Source organism: Channa argus, chromosome 17 (genome assembly GCF_033026475.1).
Source record: "Channa argus isolate prfri chromosome 17, Channa argus male v1.0, whole genome shotgun sequence".
In the NCBI taxonomy this organism is placed as follows: Eukaryota; Metazoa; Chordata; class Actinopteri; order Anabantiformes; family Channidae; genus Channa; species Channa argus.
Window position 1 is genome coordinate 11767935 of NC_090213.1, and position 15628 is coordinate 11783562.

General features: G+C 38.7%; 1 protein-coding gene across 1 annotated transcript; it reads left to right on the plus strand.

Annotated features, from left to right (window-relative positions):
* Positions 1–275: 275 nt before the first annotated feature.
* On the plus strand, positions 276–15624 carry ptk2bb (protein tyrosine kinase 2 beta, b). The gene is made up of 31 exons (XM_067482090.1): positions 276–424; positions 4962–5186; positions 5385–5563; positions 5718–5805; positions 6057–6136; positions 6411–6473; positions 6663–6717; positions 7521–7661; positions 7744–7818; positions 8286–8387; positions 8492–8609; positions 8766–8805; positions 9007–9038; positions 9168–9212; positions 9293–9390; positions 9583–9664; positions 9755–9855; positions 9971–10086; positions 10652–10752; positions 10973–11062; positions 11739–11943; positions 12571–12679; positions 12782–12844; positions 12953–13075; positions 13231–13383; positions 13623–13658; positions 13964–13988; positions 14116–14150; positions 14321–14455; positions 14590–14670; positions 15188–15624. The coding sequence occupies exons 2-31, from the start codon at positions 4989–4991 to the stop codon at positions 15401–15403; spliced, it is 2985 nt and encodes a 994-aa protein (XP_067338191.1). The 5' UTR covers positions 276–424; positions 4962–4988; the 3' UTR covers positions 15404–15624.
* The last annotated feature ends 4 nt before the right edge of the window (positions 15625–15628 follow it).

Sequence of the window (15628 nt, forward strand, 5' to 3'; positions counted from 1 at the left end):
AGGTTGCTACAAGACAAAAGGACAAAATAGCATACATACAAAATAACATAAAAAAATTACTTATTTCTAAGAACTAATTTAGATGTATTTTGACTGTTTTGTTCAAGGTTATCAAATTCACCTTATAGTTTCAAAACGTGCAATAATCTGAAACAGTCACAAAACCACTGCGAGCTAAAACCAAAATCACACAAACTTAATTACTGTATTTGGGAAAACAGGACCCAGGCCACCATATTCCTACAACAGGAGATTCCTGAAAGAAGGAAGTGGGCCAGCCTTCCAGCTGGATTGCAGAGGTGAGGGAGTGGCCACCTGCCACCTATTTGCTCAACTAACAGAGACAAACTACCAGGCCCGGACTCTCCGAGAGGAATAAGCAAATCTTTCTGTCAAGCTTCAGTTCTTGGAGGAATTAAATCAGGTAAGACTCAAAGGTTATAGATCTTTATATCTATGTGTATGTATATATGTCATGTGTGGTGAGCGTAACAACTTATATCAACTAACAGTGGCTGCTGTAGGCCCACATTTACAGAGGTTAATAAAATAAAAACGTATGCCACCATTTACACAGTCACATGAGTTGAAAAGTCCTGATTAGTTATAAGCAATTGCTCCTTGCTGGTAGGACAGTGCAGAGTGTGAAACACAGCGTTGAAGTTAGATTAAAAAAGATTAGAAAAAAAATAGATTAAAAGAAATGGATTGATTATAATATTGAACAACTGCTGTCTTCTCCCAGAGAGAGAGAACATTGTTCACTATTGAAGCATGTCTGTGCAAGTGACGGAGCAGCCAGCCACATTCCAGTGCCTGGGGTCATGACGTTGCAATGTGCAGACCCACGGTACAGGATAGTTCAGGGAGCAGGACCCTCTGAATGTCTCGCTTGTGTTGACAAGTATCTACCTATCAGGAAAAGAGGCTTCACAGTGGCTGCTGCATGTTTCTCATTACTATTATTATTTATGCACTGAGAATCATATTTCTATTGCTACAACACACTAGACACTTCTGTTAGGTTGGCAGCACATTATGACTCCAGAAAGGTGGTTGCTGACAGTTTTCCTAAAATGCTGTTTCGCAGAAACCCTATACTGTCAGCAGTACGTGTTGTAACAGATTCTTGCAGACGGTGTTTTCCATTGCAACACTACTAGTTTACTTTGAAGGACCGGAGCGAAACAGTCAGAGTTGACTGGTACTGCATTACTGAGGTTAAGGATGATGTTGCTATGTCTGCTGATAGTCATGTACACTCATTCTTTGGGCTTGAATTACAATCTCTTGTTTCCCTTTTTGTAAGAAAGGGATTACAAAATGTTTACTGATTGAAAAATCAATTGATCAGTGTTTTCTGATGGTCATTCTTGGTCAGCATGATTGGTAAGGCTGAAACAAACTACTCAACATGATTAATGTCACATGGTCAGAAAACCTAAACTTATTTAGTTTATAACAATATAAAACAGTGAAAAGCAGCAGATGTCTTAATTATGAAAATAGTTGTGATTGCCTTTCTTTCATTTAAGTGGATACACTTGACACCTGAACTAATAGGGGCTAATGTCAGTGGATATTTTACTTTATTTTATATTTTAGAGCCTCATATTTCTGTAAAAGTGCAGCCTTGTTGAAGCTTGCTGCCTCTCCACAAGCTCCTTTGGAATCTCATTCTCATTTGTCACATTCTGAATCAGTCCCTCTCATTCAGTCTCTCACTTCTCACTATTTGAAGCAAATGGTTCAGAAATGGAAGAATAGTGGCAGTAAAGTACATCAGCACATCTGGATAAAGGACTGGGTGCTGAATATAACTATCTTTCATCCCACTGCAGCATTTGTTGTGACCGAGCATTGAAAGACTGTTCGCGCTGCCTCGGTTTCAGCTCGTAATGAAAATCTCCCTCGGGAAGAGTTTTTACCACAAGTGGCAGCATGACAGTGTGTGAGAGAGGCAACAACACAGTGTGCCTGGAAAGTGTTGCTTGTATTCGCTGAACAAAGAAAGAAAAGATAAAAAAAAAAAAAACAGCGTGGTCTTCAAAACAAGCAAAAGAAAAGGCTTCATGTTGTCATGTCAGTTGTTTTAAATACAAGCTATTTTTGCTTTATATTGCTTAGTATCTACTGTTTTGTGAGGGATCAGCTTGAAAGACAATGATGTATGAATCTAATTTGATTCCCTGATTGTTCTATGAAACTTATGTATCCAGGTCTGTCAATATTCTGTTTCAGTCCAGGAGACAACCAGTAGCCCAACAGTGACAGGGATTTATTTTTTAATCCCATTAGATGGAAAAAAACTGTATAGCCTCACAATCAACTACTAACTTGTTTCAACTTGTTTCAACTTACTACAAAGACATTTTGCTCACTATATAAAAAAAATGATTTTAAACCAGACCTCAATTTTTACAGTGCACCATTTTGTAGTTTTCAGTGTGTTAGTGTAAGAGATAAAGACTAGACAAAAATCACATACTTGTTACCTGAACTAGAGAAGAGATTTTTCTTTAGGCATTTGTAGCATATTGTAATATACACATGTCACATTCATCACTTCCTCTTCCTTATGAGCTAAAGAATGAGTTTCCACAACTCCACATGCTTTAATTGCATGTTTTCTTTTTCCCAGAGGTATTTTTAAACTTCACCCTCTGCCTCCTCAATCTTCTCATTCAGGCCTCCCACACCCAGGTGATGGTGCAACATGCTGGCCATGCTGCACATTCATCTTTTTTCTTGTCTTTCCTCTTTTTTACTACAAACACACACACACACACACACACACACACACACACACACACACACACACACACACACACACACACACACACACACACACACACACACACACACACACACACACAGCCCTGCTGGGGAATTCATGGCCTCAGGCTAACATAACACAACCCTGTCCAGCTCCGGCAGCAGCGGAAAGCCCTGAGAGAAACTAACATAACTCAGCTCCCTCACTGCGGACTAACAGCAGGAGACTTCATTTAGGAGAAAACATGTTATGACAGCTAAAAAGCACCTTACTGACGGACACCGCTGTGAGGTGGGTAACCTGCAGAAGTCTGATTTGGAGTATTTAGCTCTCTCCTACTGTTTGCTGAGTTGATATGCACGGAGAGTTTTGATAGACAAGGCAATACATTAATTAATGTGAGGAGTGGACTTTGGAGTTTGGGTTCATATGGTGACACCTGCTCTGAATGCTTTTGTCACGTTTTTTTAATTTGATGTTGTTTAGTATCCTTCTCAACTTCAGATGAATCCTTAAAGTTTAAAGACAAAGGGTTTACAGGTTTTCAGCTTTCTCAAATGTAGACGTGTAAATGTACATTAGACGTGACACGCTGTATTTGTGCCTGTGTCTGTCATTGTATTTATGCCTTAAAGGAATAGTTCACCATTTAGGGAAATACAATTTTTCGCTTTCTTACCAAGAATTGATGCAATCATCAATATCACTCTCCTGCGTGCAGGAGACCTTCTTTTTGAAGATTAAATACTTACAGTATATAGTACTTTTCTACCTTCTGAGCAAACAAGGCACTGCTGCTTTTCATTCTTCCATTCTCATGCATGCAGCAAAACTGACATGCAAAGCACTGGCCTGACCCACCAGAAGCAACTTTTAGTGTCTCACCCAATGACACTTCGGTCGGGGATCGCAGACCCCCTGACCAGACAACTGCTGTTTCTCCTGAGCCACAGCAGTCCCACACAAACACTGACCCAGTAAAGTGTTACGCTGCCTCACACTGCACCATTAAATGTTAGAATAGAAAAAGTCTAGGCCATTACATGACCTCAGTACAACAAACATTCTTCACTTATTGTGTATATTAAACAAAATACTTTAGTTTATTTGTGATTAAAGTTGAGAGTTTCCTGTTAGCAGTTCAGCAGTGGTATCTGTGTCCTCATTCATACTCAGTCAACAATGAACAAGATCAACAGCTTTCAGCTTTTCCCTTCAGGGATATGGGCTTTTGCGCTGGTTTCCCTGCCCCAACCCTCCCCCTTTTTTTTTTATACAGACTCTGGAACAGCACCAAGGTGGCAAAAAATGCACTCAGCTGAATACTTTTCAAAGTTACAGTGTTTTATGTACAGACTTCAGTACGGCAGCAGTGTTTCTTTGCTGGTCTGTGGTAACAGAAATTATCTATGTATACGTCCGTCACTTAATATTTAATTGGGATTTTATTTATAGAGAGGTGAAATAATTACAGTAAAAATAAACGGCTTCTCATTTTAGACGGACAAAATTAAAGCTTCCCCGCTGTTTTTTTTCATCTAGCTCTGAGATGTTGGACAAGTCAACAGAGATTGCATAACAGCCGAGAGCTAAGAAGCTTATGGTTTGGTTAGTCATCACTCAGCCCTGTTGTTTGCTCTGAGATTTGGAGTGTTGTCTGGGTTTCTGAAGATTGTCTCCCCCCTGTCAGGTCCGACATTAGACTGGTAGTTTCCCCACAGGAAGTCAAGTTTATGTTGCATTTTCCACAGTTATATGCAAAAAAAACCTACGGATTTGTTTAAAGGAAAAACTGAGAAATATGAAGTTGTTTTCCCTGTAGATTAAGATTATACAAGTCTCTACACTGTCACAGTTTTGCTTCATGAGTACCGCAGGCCCTCACTTGAAATCTAGGAAGGAATGTAATCATAAGATCTCAGAATCAAATGGTGTGAGTCATACGCACCACATGGCACGAGATCACAGCTTTACACTTTGGTGCTGAATACAGCATTTTCCTGATAGGCCTTTACTCCCACAGATGCACTTTTTTTTAACCTTGAATTTTAAAAAATTTGCTTATTTATGTAAAAACAAACTCTTCTGGATTGAAACTGGTACATGGTAAAAAATGTCACATTAAATATTACAGAATGTTTCTCATGGCATCATCCCTAATTCAAACTTTTGTCTTCGTCTAAAGGATGTTGGTGCTCACCCAGCCTTGAGAATGTATGAGGTGATGTCCGGTGACACCCTGTCCTGGAAGGTGCCCGATCCAAAACAAGGCGGCACCGAGTCCAACCCCGAGTCACATTTTACCGGGGAAGGAGGGCCTGTGAAGATCCTCAAAGTGTGCTTTTGCACCAACAACAACCTCGGCAAGAACTTCAAGTTGGTCAAATGTGACGGATCCTGGCAAATCAGGGTGAGGGGTAATCTGAGGAAGGGTGTGGACCTGTCACAAGACATTGATAAATACAGACACTTTGGTTTATGTGTAAATTTAAAAAGATACATTATTTGAAGCATGTGTTTTTTTAGTACATGAGTTGAAGTAGATTTTAATAAGTTCTAATAATTCGCATGGTGGCCAAAAAATCTAGGATATTTTTGTCTCTTTAAGGCCATCATTCAGTCGATTCTGGTCAGCGGTCGACTGGGACCAAACATTGAACGCACAAGATGTTATGGTCTCCTGCTGAAGCATCTCAAATCTGAAGAACTTCATTGGCTGCATCCAGATCTGACTGTCGGAGAGGTAGAACAACGCTACGAGAGCCATCACGTGGAAGCTGAGTGGAGGTAACGATGGATTACTGAGGTGTCTGTCCCTGATTTCCCTGGTGTTAGTCTAAAGTTTAAATATTTCAATTCAGTTCAAACATTTAATAAACTTGATTATGATTATGATTATGATGATATAGTGGATGATGATGGCTATGTTTCTTCAATACAGATATGACCTTCGTATTAGATATATTCCCGTCAATTTCCTGGAAAATTTCAAAGATGACAGATCTACCTTTCTGTATTTTTACCAACAGGTAAAAAACTTACTGACTGGTAGCATTTAACATAAAATTAAATTCAGTTATAAGTAATGTTTTAAATATCATATTAATATTATTAAATTATATTAAGTCTGTTTGTTAGCGATATAAAAATTGTCCATGGCAGTCAGCTAAAGATATATTTGTTGTCCATCACTCTGAAGTATAATTTCTACATAATGTTTACGGTAAACAAATACTGTACATATTGTACGTATTGATTTTTGTGTTTAACTTCATAACAGGTGCGCAGTGATTACATGCAGTATCATGCCAGTAAAGTCAGTGATGGGATGGCGCTGCAGCTTGGGTGTTTGGAGCTCAGGCGAGTCCTTTCATTCCTCTCAACGTTTTATGTTTTCACCGATAAACATTATTATTTCAGTTGTTAGAGAGCGATAAGAGCACAAGGCGACTGAGTTGAATACGCCGTCCATGATGTGTTAATACAGCATGAAATCCTGTAATCTTCCTGTCTTAGTGCTGGAGGTTTGGAAAAATACAAATACATACATAAGCTGATTATCTGCATGTGGTACAAGGACGTGTTGTTAAGGATGCACAAATTAAAATGCTTTGTTTTTACTCTCATTTGACAGGAGGTTCTATAAAGACATGAATGCAAAAGGTCTAGAAAAGAAATCAAACATTGAGCTGCTAGAGTAAGTTTTTACGTGTTTTTTATCTGAAGGATAAAATGGCCTTTTATTGGTATTGTAGCGTCAAGTTTATTATACCATTTTTAAATCCCCACTGGAATTTGACAAAATACTTTCTAGTCTACTGAAATTTGGAAAATCATGTTGCAATACTCATGTGTTTTATTCCCCGTTTCTTCTTTACAATTGTAGAAAAGAAGTTGGCCTGGACCTTTTCTTTCCTCAGCAGCTGATTACCAGCATGAAGGTGAATTGTTATTGATTTTCCTTTCTTTCAATAGCTTTGGCTCAGTTCTTGAAAAATTGGTTGCATGCATTTGTCAACACAGTACAACACTCAGCACCCAAAACCTTAAGCTTATGTTTCAAAAGCAGATCCTTATGTCAGTGATGTCCAAATAAACTGCATGTTGCGTAAATCAAGGTGTGGATGTTTAGTCAGTAGAACAATGAAGCACTTACATTTACAGCAACTTGTGGAAACAGTTCTCTCTTCCTGTAATATGTAAACTGGACAGTAAACACTCAGTTTTGACATAATATTTGGTCCTGCTGTGGTTATACACAGAACCATCATATTGGTTCTGTGGGGTTGACTCCTGGACCTCACCCCTTATAAGGTTTTTGGCAAAAGAGCAGGAAAAGTATTGTCTGGCTTGTCGTTCCCTGTTCTAATGTCATCACATCACAATGTCATTTGGTTTAATGGCACCAGACCACTGATGACGACTGGTGAGAACGGACCTTGTGCCCAACAATCGCATAGTTCGACATGTCTTCCCACACCTCTCTGATTTTCATGCATGACCTCCCTTAAGGGAGCAAAGATGTCAGTATTTATAAGCACACACTTTTCTGACATTCCCTTTACATTCACTGTAGCTTTGTGGAATTAATTTAATCCAAAATCCCCCAAATTCCGCTTTTCCATTAAAATATAAATTTACGCTGCAGGAATACTGGCAGAACTGAATACTGTGAATACTAGCACTGTTTTCTAGTTTTTCATACAAATGGAACCATCGTTAAATGTCCCTGATTGTGACTCAGCCCAAGCAGCTGCGGAAGATGATCCAACAAACATTTCAACAGTATGGAACATTCAGGGAGGACGACTGCATGGTAAAGTTTTTTGAGACCCTCAAAGATTTCATCAGCTATGACGAAGAGGTCTTCCCATGTGAACTTGTGGTGAGTAGCAACGTTAAGGTGCGGAAATGACAGAGCAGCAAAGGGTCTCTCAAGATCTCATTAAATACGCTTTTGTCAACAGCAAGGTTGGAGTTTGTCAGTGGAGCTGGTCATCGGTGGGAGAGGAATTCGCCAGCGTACACAAAAGAACTCAGCGGTAAGCATGGTGTGGATGTACAGTAGGTATTAACTGAGAGGGCCTTGACCTTTCATCATATAGATCTTCATTTTGTGTTATATGTCCGTTTTTTAACTTAACTGGATTCTAGCTGTAAGATTTAGCTCAGAAGTGGAGTTTAAATATGAAGTTAGAGCCAGCAGCCAGTTAGCCTAGTTTAATTTCAACTTTCCATGCATTATACGGACAGATCTTAATGTACCTTGTTAAATATCTAAGCTAACTGGCTTCTGCCACAGGTTCATATTTGTCTATATGGAAAGTTTGATCAAACACATTTTGTCTAGATTTGATGTGCAAAGTTATTATGCAGCTAATTAAAATATAAATCAAATACATTTACATTAGATCTAATACGTGTCAGATGACATCAGTAGCAACATAATTACACAATAAAGAAATGTATTTACACTTTACAAATTCTCTTTGCGTCCATCTTTCTTCAGGCTGTGTTTCTAGCTGACTTCAAACAGATCAGGAAAATACAATGCTTATCTCAGGGTGAAGGAAAAGCTCTCCTAAAAGTCGATGTCGAGGGGGCCAGACAAGTATGTACCACTACAACAACACTGTCTTAATCTGGGCAGTATTAAAAATGAAAGTGGATATGTTACTATAGCTAATGTGCCTAAAGGTCATGTCTTTGTGATAGAGTCTATCAGTCAATGTGGCCTCAGTCCCTATGGCAGAGAACATGATGGACCTTATTGATGGGTACTGTCGCTTGGAAAATAACACAGATGATTCGGTTATCTACAGACCAAATAAAGGTGTGTACAACTGTTTCCTCAACATAAGTGTGGTTCAAGTTTGAATTAAAGGGTATGAATTTGTCGACTTAAAGGACGAAACGTTGTGTGGTGACTTAAAAAAACAATTGAATTTTTTTTTTAAATTTGTTACTCAAACCTAATTGTTTACCCTAGATGCCAATCAGCGATGTTCTCTACCTGAAATCCCTACAATGTAAGTGGACCTTGTGCTCTATCTCAGCCTCAGTGACGCCGAGTCTTACGCGTTCACTTTGGTTGTAATATGAAATGCAAGTTAGTTTTATGTGAGAAAGGCAGTTTTATTAAGTCCTGCTGTCAGAGTGGTCAAGTAGCCATAATTTGAAATGTTATGACTTTTTGGGATTTCTCTCATCTGACCTTTTCTTGGGAGCAGCAGAGACACCAGCTCAGCAAGACACAGTATGGGTGAGTTTTACATAACCTTCATTATACATGTACAGTCTTAAACTTTTTGACAGCTACATGTTTCTGTAATCTGTAAATTGGTGAAGATATTATAGCAAATGTGAAATAATCTGTCTTTTGATGTCTCAGGGTCGGATATCTACTGTGAGATTCCCGATGAAAGACCAAAATCAGGTTTGCTGAAACTTCATATCCATTTGCTTTGTAGATTTTTACCTGTGGGAACTCTGACAAATTCCACTCTTGTTCTGTAGTTGTGAAGTTTGGGATCAGTCGACAAGACATTGTTCTCGGACGAATTCTCGGTGAAGGTTTTTTTGGGGAGGTCTACGATGGCGTTTACAAAAAAGCTGTAAGTACATCTTCGGGTACATACTGTATATGTACCTGAATGATATTAACCACCTGGGCCGTGTGTAGAGTGTGATGTTCGCATAAATGTGCTTGCCGTGTGCGTGTGCATGCAAGTGTGTGGGTTTGTGTGTGTGTGTGTGTGTGTGTACAGACTCAGTGTTTTTTGTTTGTTTGTTTTTTCATTGACCAGAATGGAGACAGGATTAATGTGGCAGTAAAAACCTGCAAAGACTGTTCATCTGAGGTGATGGATAAGTTCATGAGTGAAGCAGGTAATTAGAAATATATCTACAAATCAATACAATACCTAATAATTACACTGACAACATCAATCAAATGTGTTAACCTTGGGTATTTGCCAGTAATTATGAAGACCCTCAACCATGCTCACATTGTCAAACTGATTGGAATCATAGAGGAGAATCCTGTGTGGATTGTCATGGAGCTTTATCAGTATGGAGAGGTTAGTACTGCCTGGGTTTTTCTGTCTGATTGATCCAGGAGGGATGACCTCATTGTGGATGATAAATTAATAATAAATGAATACCCGTCAGACTCAACTGTTGACATTCTTGCAGCTTGGGAATTACCTGTGTCAGAATCAGAACAAACTGACGAACACAACTCTGGTACTGTTCAGCCTGCAGATATGCAAAGCGCTGGTCTACCTCGAAGGGGTTAACATGGTGCACAGGTAACAGATGTGTTTGATTTTTGTGGAAATTGTGATACTGCCCTTATCTTTTCTTATTTGAAGGGACATGTTAATATTCTTGTCGACAGATGAGGGGAGGAGAGCAATGGCGGGCAGCCAGCGTGAAAAAGCATCTGAATGCAAAGAGAAATGATTAAAAGTAGTTACAATAGACGCCTTTAATTTAAACTTAAATCATTTTTACTAAGCCAAAAAAATATATATATTTTTCTTTTGCAGAATGCTTTGACTGTGTTTCAGGCAGACAAGCAGCCGCTGAGAGATTCAATCTCCTCCGAAGAGATAACACAGACAAAGGAAATTGGTTTTTGCCTGTGTGGAATATGTAAACATTCCTTTTGCATTGATGTGTAGTAATCAAGGGGCAACTGTCGCTCAGTCAGTGAGGAATAAAGACACCGTAAGGTTTTATTAGGGATAATGTACACATCAGGGAGCTGAAAACATTCAGCTTGTATAACTGTCTTTATTAGGTTTTATCCAAGTCATCTGTATTTGTATTTACATAAACCTTCCAGTTTGTCTTGTTCGTGTTTGGTCACAGAGACATCGCAGTTAGGAACGTGTTAGTTGCCAGCCCAGACTGTGTGAAGCTCGGAGACTTTGGACTGTCGAGGTACATTGAGAATGAAGAGTACTACAAAGGTAACAAATACACACTGTGTTAGAATAAAAGCTGAATATAAATTGTGCCATATTTCATATTCTGTCAAATTAAATTGTAACAAATGTTTTTAAAAGCAAAGGTCTGCACAGAAGCGATGATTGATGTGATGATTAGATTTTTTCATTATTCCTATGTGCACTTGGCTTTGGCTGTGAAATCCTAAAAAAACGTTGTTGCTTCTTGCATATTTCTTTGCAGCATCTGTTACTCGCTTACCCATCAAGTGGATGGCGCCCGAATCCATCAACTTCAGACGTTTCACCACAGCCAGTGATGTCTGGATGTTTGGTGAGCTTCCCTATGCACAAACCTACAACACAACAAGTGCAAAGACATTTAGAGGCTTTTGTCCAGAAAACATCAAGAGCTAACTAAGAACTAACTCACAAGTCAAACATGATTATATTACATGGTAAGATTGGTGAGATGATCCTGGGTTTACAACGTGGACAGATTGTATTTCCTTTTAACAGTAAAACACTTATTATTTATGTGATAAAGTGAGTATATTAAGTGGCCCCAGGTGAATCTCATATATTTATTTGATTGTGAGTCAGAGCTATGAGTATGAAAATATGAAAATCTGTCCCTAAAATATAATTAGTGTGAAAAGTGGCCAGTAGGTGGTGCTGATACAGCAGCAGATGGAGATTTAAGACACTGCCTGACTATAATTGAGACAATTATCACTGCAATTATACCCGTTTGCCCTTGATGGAGGTATGAATGAAGCAGTCTGAATAAAAAATATAATATATAAATTGTGACAAAAAATTAATCATCATCAGCTGTGATAAACGATTAACCATTTCTCTTCCAGCTTTTTAACTTTGCGGCATTTGTGTTCTTTGTCTTAAACATTATCACAAAGTGAATATCGTTTTCGTTCATAGTCCTATCACGGAAATACAAGTTGAACATGTCCAAGCAATGTTTTTGTTTCTGTGTTTGTGTTGCTCTGTAGCTGTATGTGTGTGGGAGATAATGAGTCGAGGGAAGCAACCATTTTTCTGGCTGGAGAACCGAGATGTAATCAACCAACTAGAGCAGGGCATCAGGCTGCCCAAACCTGAAAACTGCCCTCCTGCCCTCTACTCACTCATGACTTGCTGTTGGTCCTATGATCCCAAAGAGAGACCCAGTTTCACAGAGCTGGTGGTAAAAATAAGGTGTGTTTTCATGGACACATGAAAAAAGAGCTCTATTCTTAAAAATGACTGATTGCATGGAATAAAACTTAATTGAGTCTCTTTAATTAAAGTATAGAGAGTCGAGCTATAGGCAATTAGGACGATGAGACCAGGGTTAATAGAGTAGTTACACATTGCAGTGGCCTTTCTGACATTATTTTCTCCTATCAATGAATGTGCGGTGAATTAACTCATGACGCATGGGACATAAATGTAAATAGATTGATACAAAGAAACATTTTCTCAACTATTCTCAATTTACTTTGACTTATAAACAACAAAGACAAAGGACTTAAAATGCCGGTCACACTGATTCATGAGAAAGATACACAAAAGGTGTCAATTTAGACAGTTATTACCTCTCAGAGTTAATTTGAGTTGGAAGTCGAATCACCACCACCTGTTTTTAATTATCTAAATAAATTGGGATAATATGAAAATGACATGTACATTTTTGATTATATGCAAAGCTCCAATTGCAGTCTAATTGTATATTTGAATTGACGGTAGATATTTACCTAAATTTGTTTGGTGTGGTTTTTTACCTCTTTTACAAACACATATGTATGTAAACACATAAACAAACTATTGTTTTTAATCTTTCAGTGATGTTCACAAGATGGAGAAGGAGCAGGAAGTGGAGAGAGAGAGGGACAGAGCACGTGCCACAAAATATTTTGATCCCAAGTTCAACTTCAATGAGCCACCTCCCAAGGTCTGTCCAATTCAACCACAGTGAAGTGTTATAAGAGATCACGAGTTCCAGATTTCAAACTTAGGGTGTGTACATCGTCTGATCCCCTTACCTTTACTTTAGCCTTCAAGACTGATGCCAGGCCCACGGTTTGGGAACACACTCAGCTTTGGTCTAAACATGCAGGTAGCCTCACCTTCACATATCCTCAACAATTACTGGTTTCTGTCAAGAAGACAGGCTTTACTTAAAAGTATATATGTATATAACTGATGTGTTTTCATGTCTGTGCAGCTGAATGAGGCTTTGTGTGCCAGCTCACCTAACCTGGCCAGCCCGTCTGAATACCAGTCCCCTGTCGACTCTATGAACACTCTTACGGTGCCAGTCAGGTCCCCACGACCACGCAGCATGGGGGTAAGAAACACTATGTACTTACAAGGCAGATTTTAAGCTGAGTTTTCATACATTTCATAATAAAACATTACATTTGATGAAGTAAACACTTATCTATTGAGATGAAAAATAGAAATATTGTGGCATATTACTCACTGCTACTGATTCTCTTGTAGGAGAATGAGTTTCGCCGAGTGGAACCAAACAGCATGGAGGACGTCCAGCGCCTGTGGCAGAAGGAGAAGCAAAACATGCAAGAGACTCTCCGCCAGCAGAAAGAAGACATGAAGGAGGATGAAAAGTGGCTGAAGAATGAGAAGAAACTCCTGGTGGGGATCAGATCATCACTAACATTTGTCAACCCCATCTCTGTGTCTTTGGCTTCCTCTGCTCCTGTATTTAAAGTGGCACTCGAGGCCACGTGGAACGAGCAATTGTTAAACAATTTCACTTCACTCGTACATTCTCAATGTCCTGCTAATCTTATATCGAATGTTCCCCTGATAACAGTCCCAAAGAGAGGGTCCCTGTCCGTTTTTATAACACGAATCTGCCTGTTCTTTTGCAGGATCCAATGGTAACACAGGATGGTGTTCCACCAGTGGTAGGTGTGCACCTATACAAACCATGATTTCAAGTTTAGATAAGACGGAAACGTACTTTAAAACACTTTAAAACCCTATTTGTTCTCTTTGGCAAAATAAACGTCCTGCCTTGAATACTGTATTCCTTCATTAAATTATGTAAATGCTTTGCATATTTTTTTGGCATTCTGGGAAAAGGAGGAAGGCACAAAGTTGAAGCATGTTAAGTGAAAGTTGATACTCTGAATTTTAAAAATGTATGTTTTAATCACAGTTATTTTCTAGATAAATTCTAACGAGCTGTTTCTCTGTGTGTTCTTTTTAGTCCCCCAAAGCTGAGATAGAGAATGGTAAGCGCTTGAAGAAATTCATAAATTCACATTTAATAACACTGAACACTGTTATGTCCCTTTAACGCCTTGTGCCTTTCTTCTATTACTCGTTGTCTCTTGTAACCTTATTCTTTCTGTCCTACAGCACCGCCAGAGAAGCCCCCTCGGCTCACAGCACAGGTATCACTTCAGTTTTGGATTGTATTATATTTGTATCTCAAAGAAAACACATTTAATTTTATTGGCCTCGGGTTTAAGGTAAAATTGATTTAGAATGAAGTAATTTAAAACAAAAAGATAAATGATCCAGTTTTAGTTCCCATTACATCACATCATTGCTCGTTTCTAAGCCTGCGCCCACAGCTGAACTGGACCGCTCTGACGACAAAGTGTATAGCTGCGTCATGGAATTGGTCAGAGTTGTTGTCCAGCTCAAGAATGACATCACCACGTTGCAGCCAGAAGAATACGTCAACATTGTCAAGGTAAAATATGGCAAATAGCAGTTCTCTTACTTCATTTCTGTACAATGTGTTGTTGCTTTACCTGACAATTTGAAGGAGTATAAATTCCTGAGTTACACAGCAGATTAAATCTTTCTATTGATCCCTGCTCACAGACTGTAGGGAAGGCTTTACGAGATCTCATTTGCAGTGTGGATGACGTACTGCCTACTTTACACAAGTCTGTCAGAACAGAGGTACAGTATATCTTCTGCTGCATGTTTGCTCTCTTTGCTCATCTACTCATTCACTGTCTTTATTGATTTAATTCCTGAAACTGCTCATGCTCCTATGCCTGCAACAAAAAGGGACAACATACTTCCTCAATGCTTCTACCAAACAAAAAAGAAATGACTGTTTAATGTTTATTTGAGGAAACCAAAAAGGGTTTCTGCAAAGCGATGATTAACTTTTTATGAAAGAGCTGATATGCACAAAGAGTGGGGACAAAACGTAGATAAAGTGCCACTTTAAAAAAAAAAAAGATTATTATATATAGAAATACTAAGTACAAACAAATCTTTGTTTTAGACTTTTAAATGAACAGATTAACTTTAATAATACAAGAAAGGCCAAATCAAACAACATATTACTGTAATAATTTAACATTTAACATTAAATACCTTTTTTTGTATGATCCAGTTATTGTTCAAATTTCTTGTATAACCTCTTTAAAATATTGGTGAGAAAATTGTTTGTTTACCACTGCCACAGATTGAGGGCACCCAGAAGCTGCTGAACAACGATATGGCAGAGCTGATCAGTAAAATGAAGCTGGCCCAGCAGAACACCATCACGTCTCTGAAGGAGGAGTGTAAGAAGCAGATGCTGACAGCAGCACACACTCTGGCTATGGACAGCAAGAACATGTTGGATGCTGTGGACCAGGCAAGAGTCAGGGCAAATTTAGCCAAGCCTGTGCTGCTCTAGTGGACTGTAAACATTCAGGCTCAGTTTACACATTCAGCTTTAATCAGTCATCTGTCAGTCAGAAATATAATTTGCACAAGGTTGAACATTTCTTTTTGCCCATCAGATGTAAAGTAAGCTTGCAGGAGCCACATGTTATCTGTAGTCATCATCCTTTACATTGATTTTGTTTTGTTTAAATATGATAATAAAACTGACCATTTATGGACAACTCAGAATAAGTTC

Excerpts from the sequence above, each read along its gene's own strand:
- ptk2bb (XM_067482090.1), top strand. The coding sequence starts at position 4,989 with ATGTATGAGGTGATGTCCGGTGACACCCTGTCCTGGAAGGTGCCCGAT. Across the intron at positions 7,662-7,743 it reads TCTTCCCATGTGAACTTGTG|CAAGGTTGGAGTTTGTCAGT; the intron begins GTGAGTAGCAAC and ends TTTTGTCAACAG. Across the intron at positions 12,680-12,781 it reads TCAATGAGCCACCTCCCAAG|CCTTCAAGACTGATGCCAGG; the intron begins GTCTGTCCAATT and ends CCTTTACTTTAG.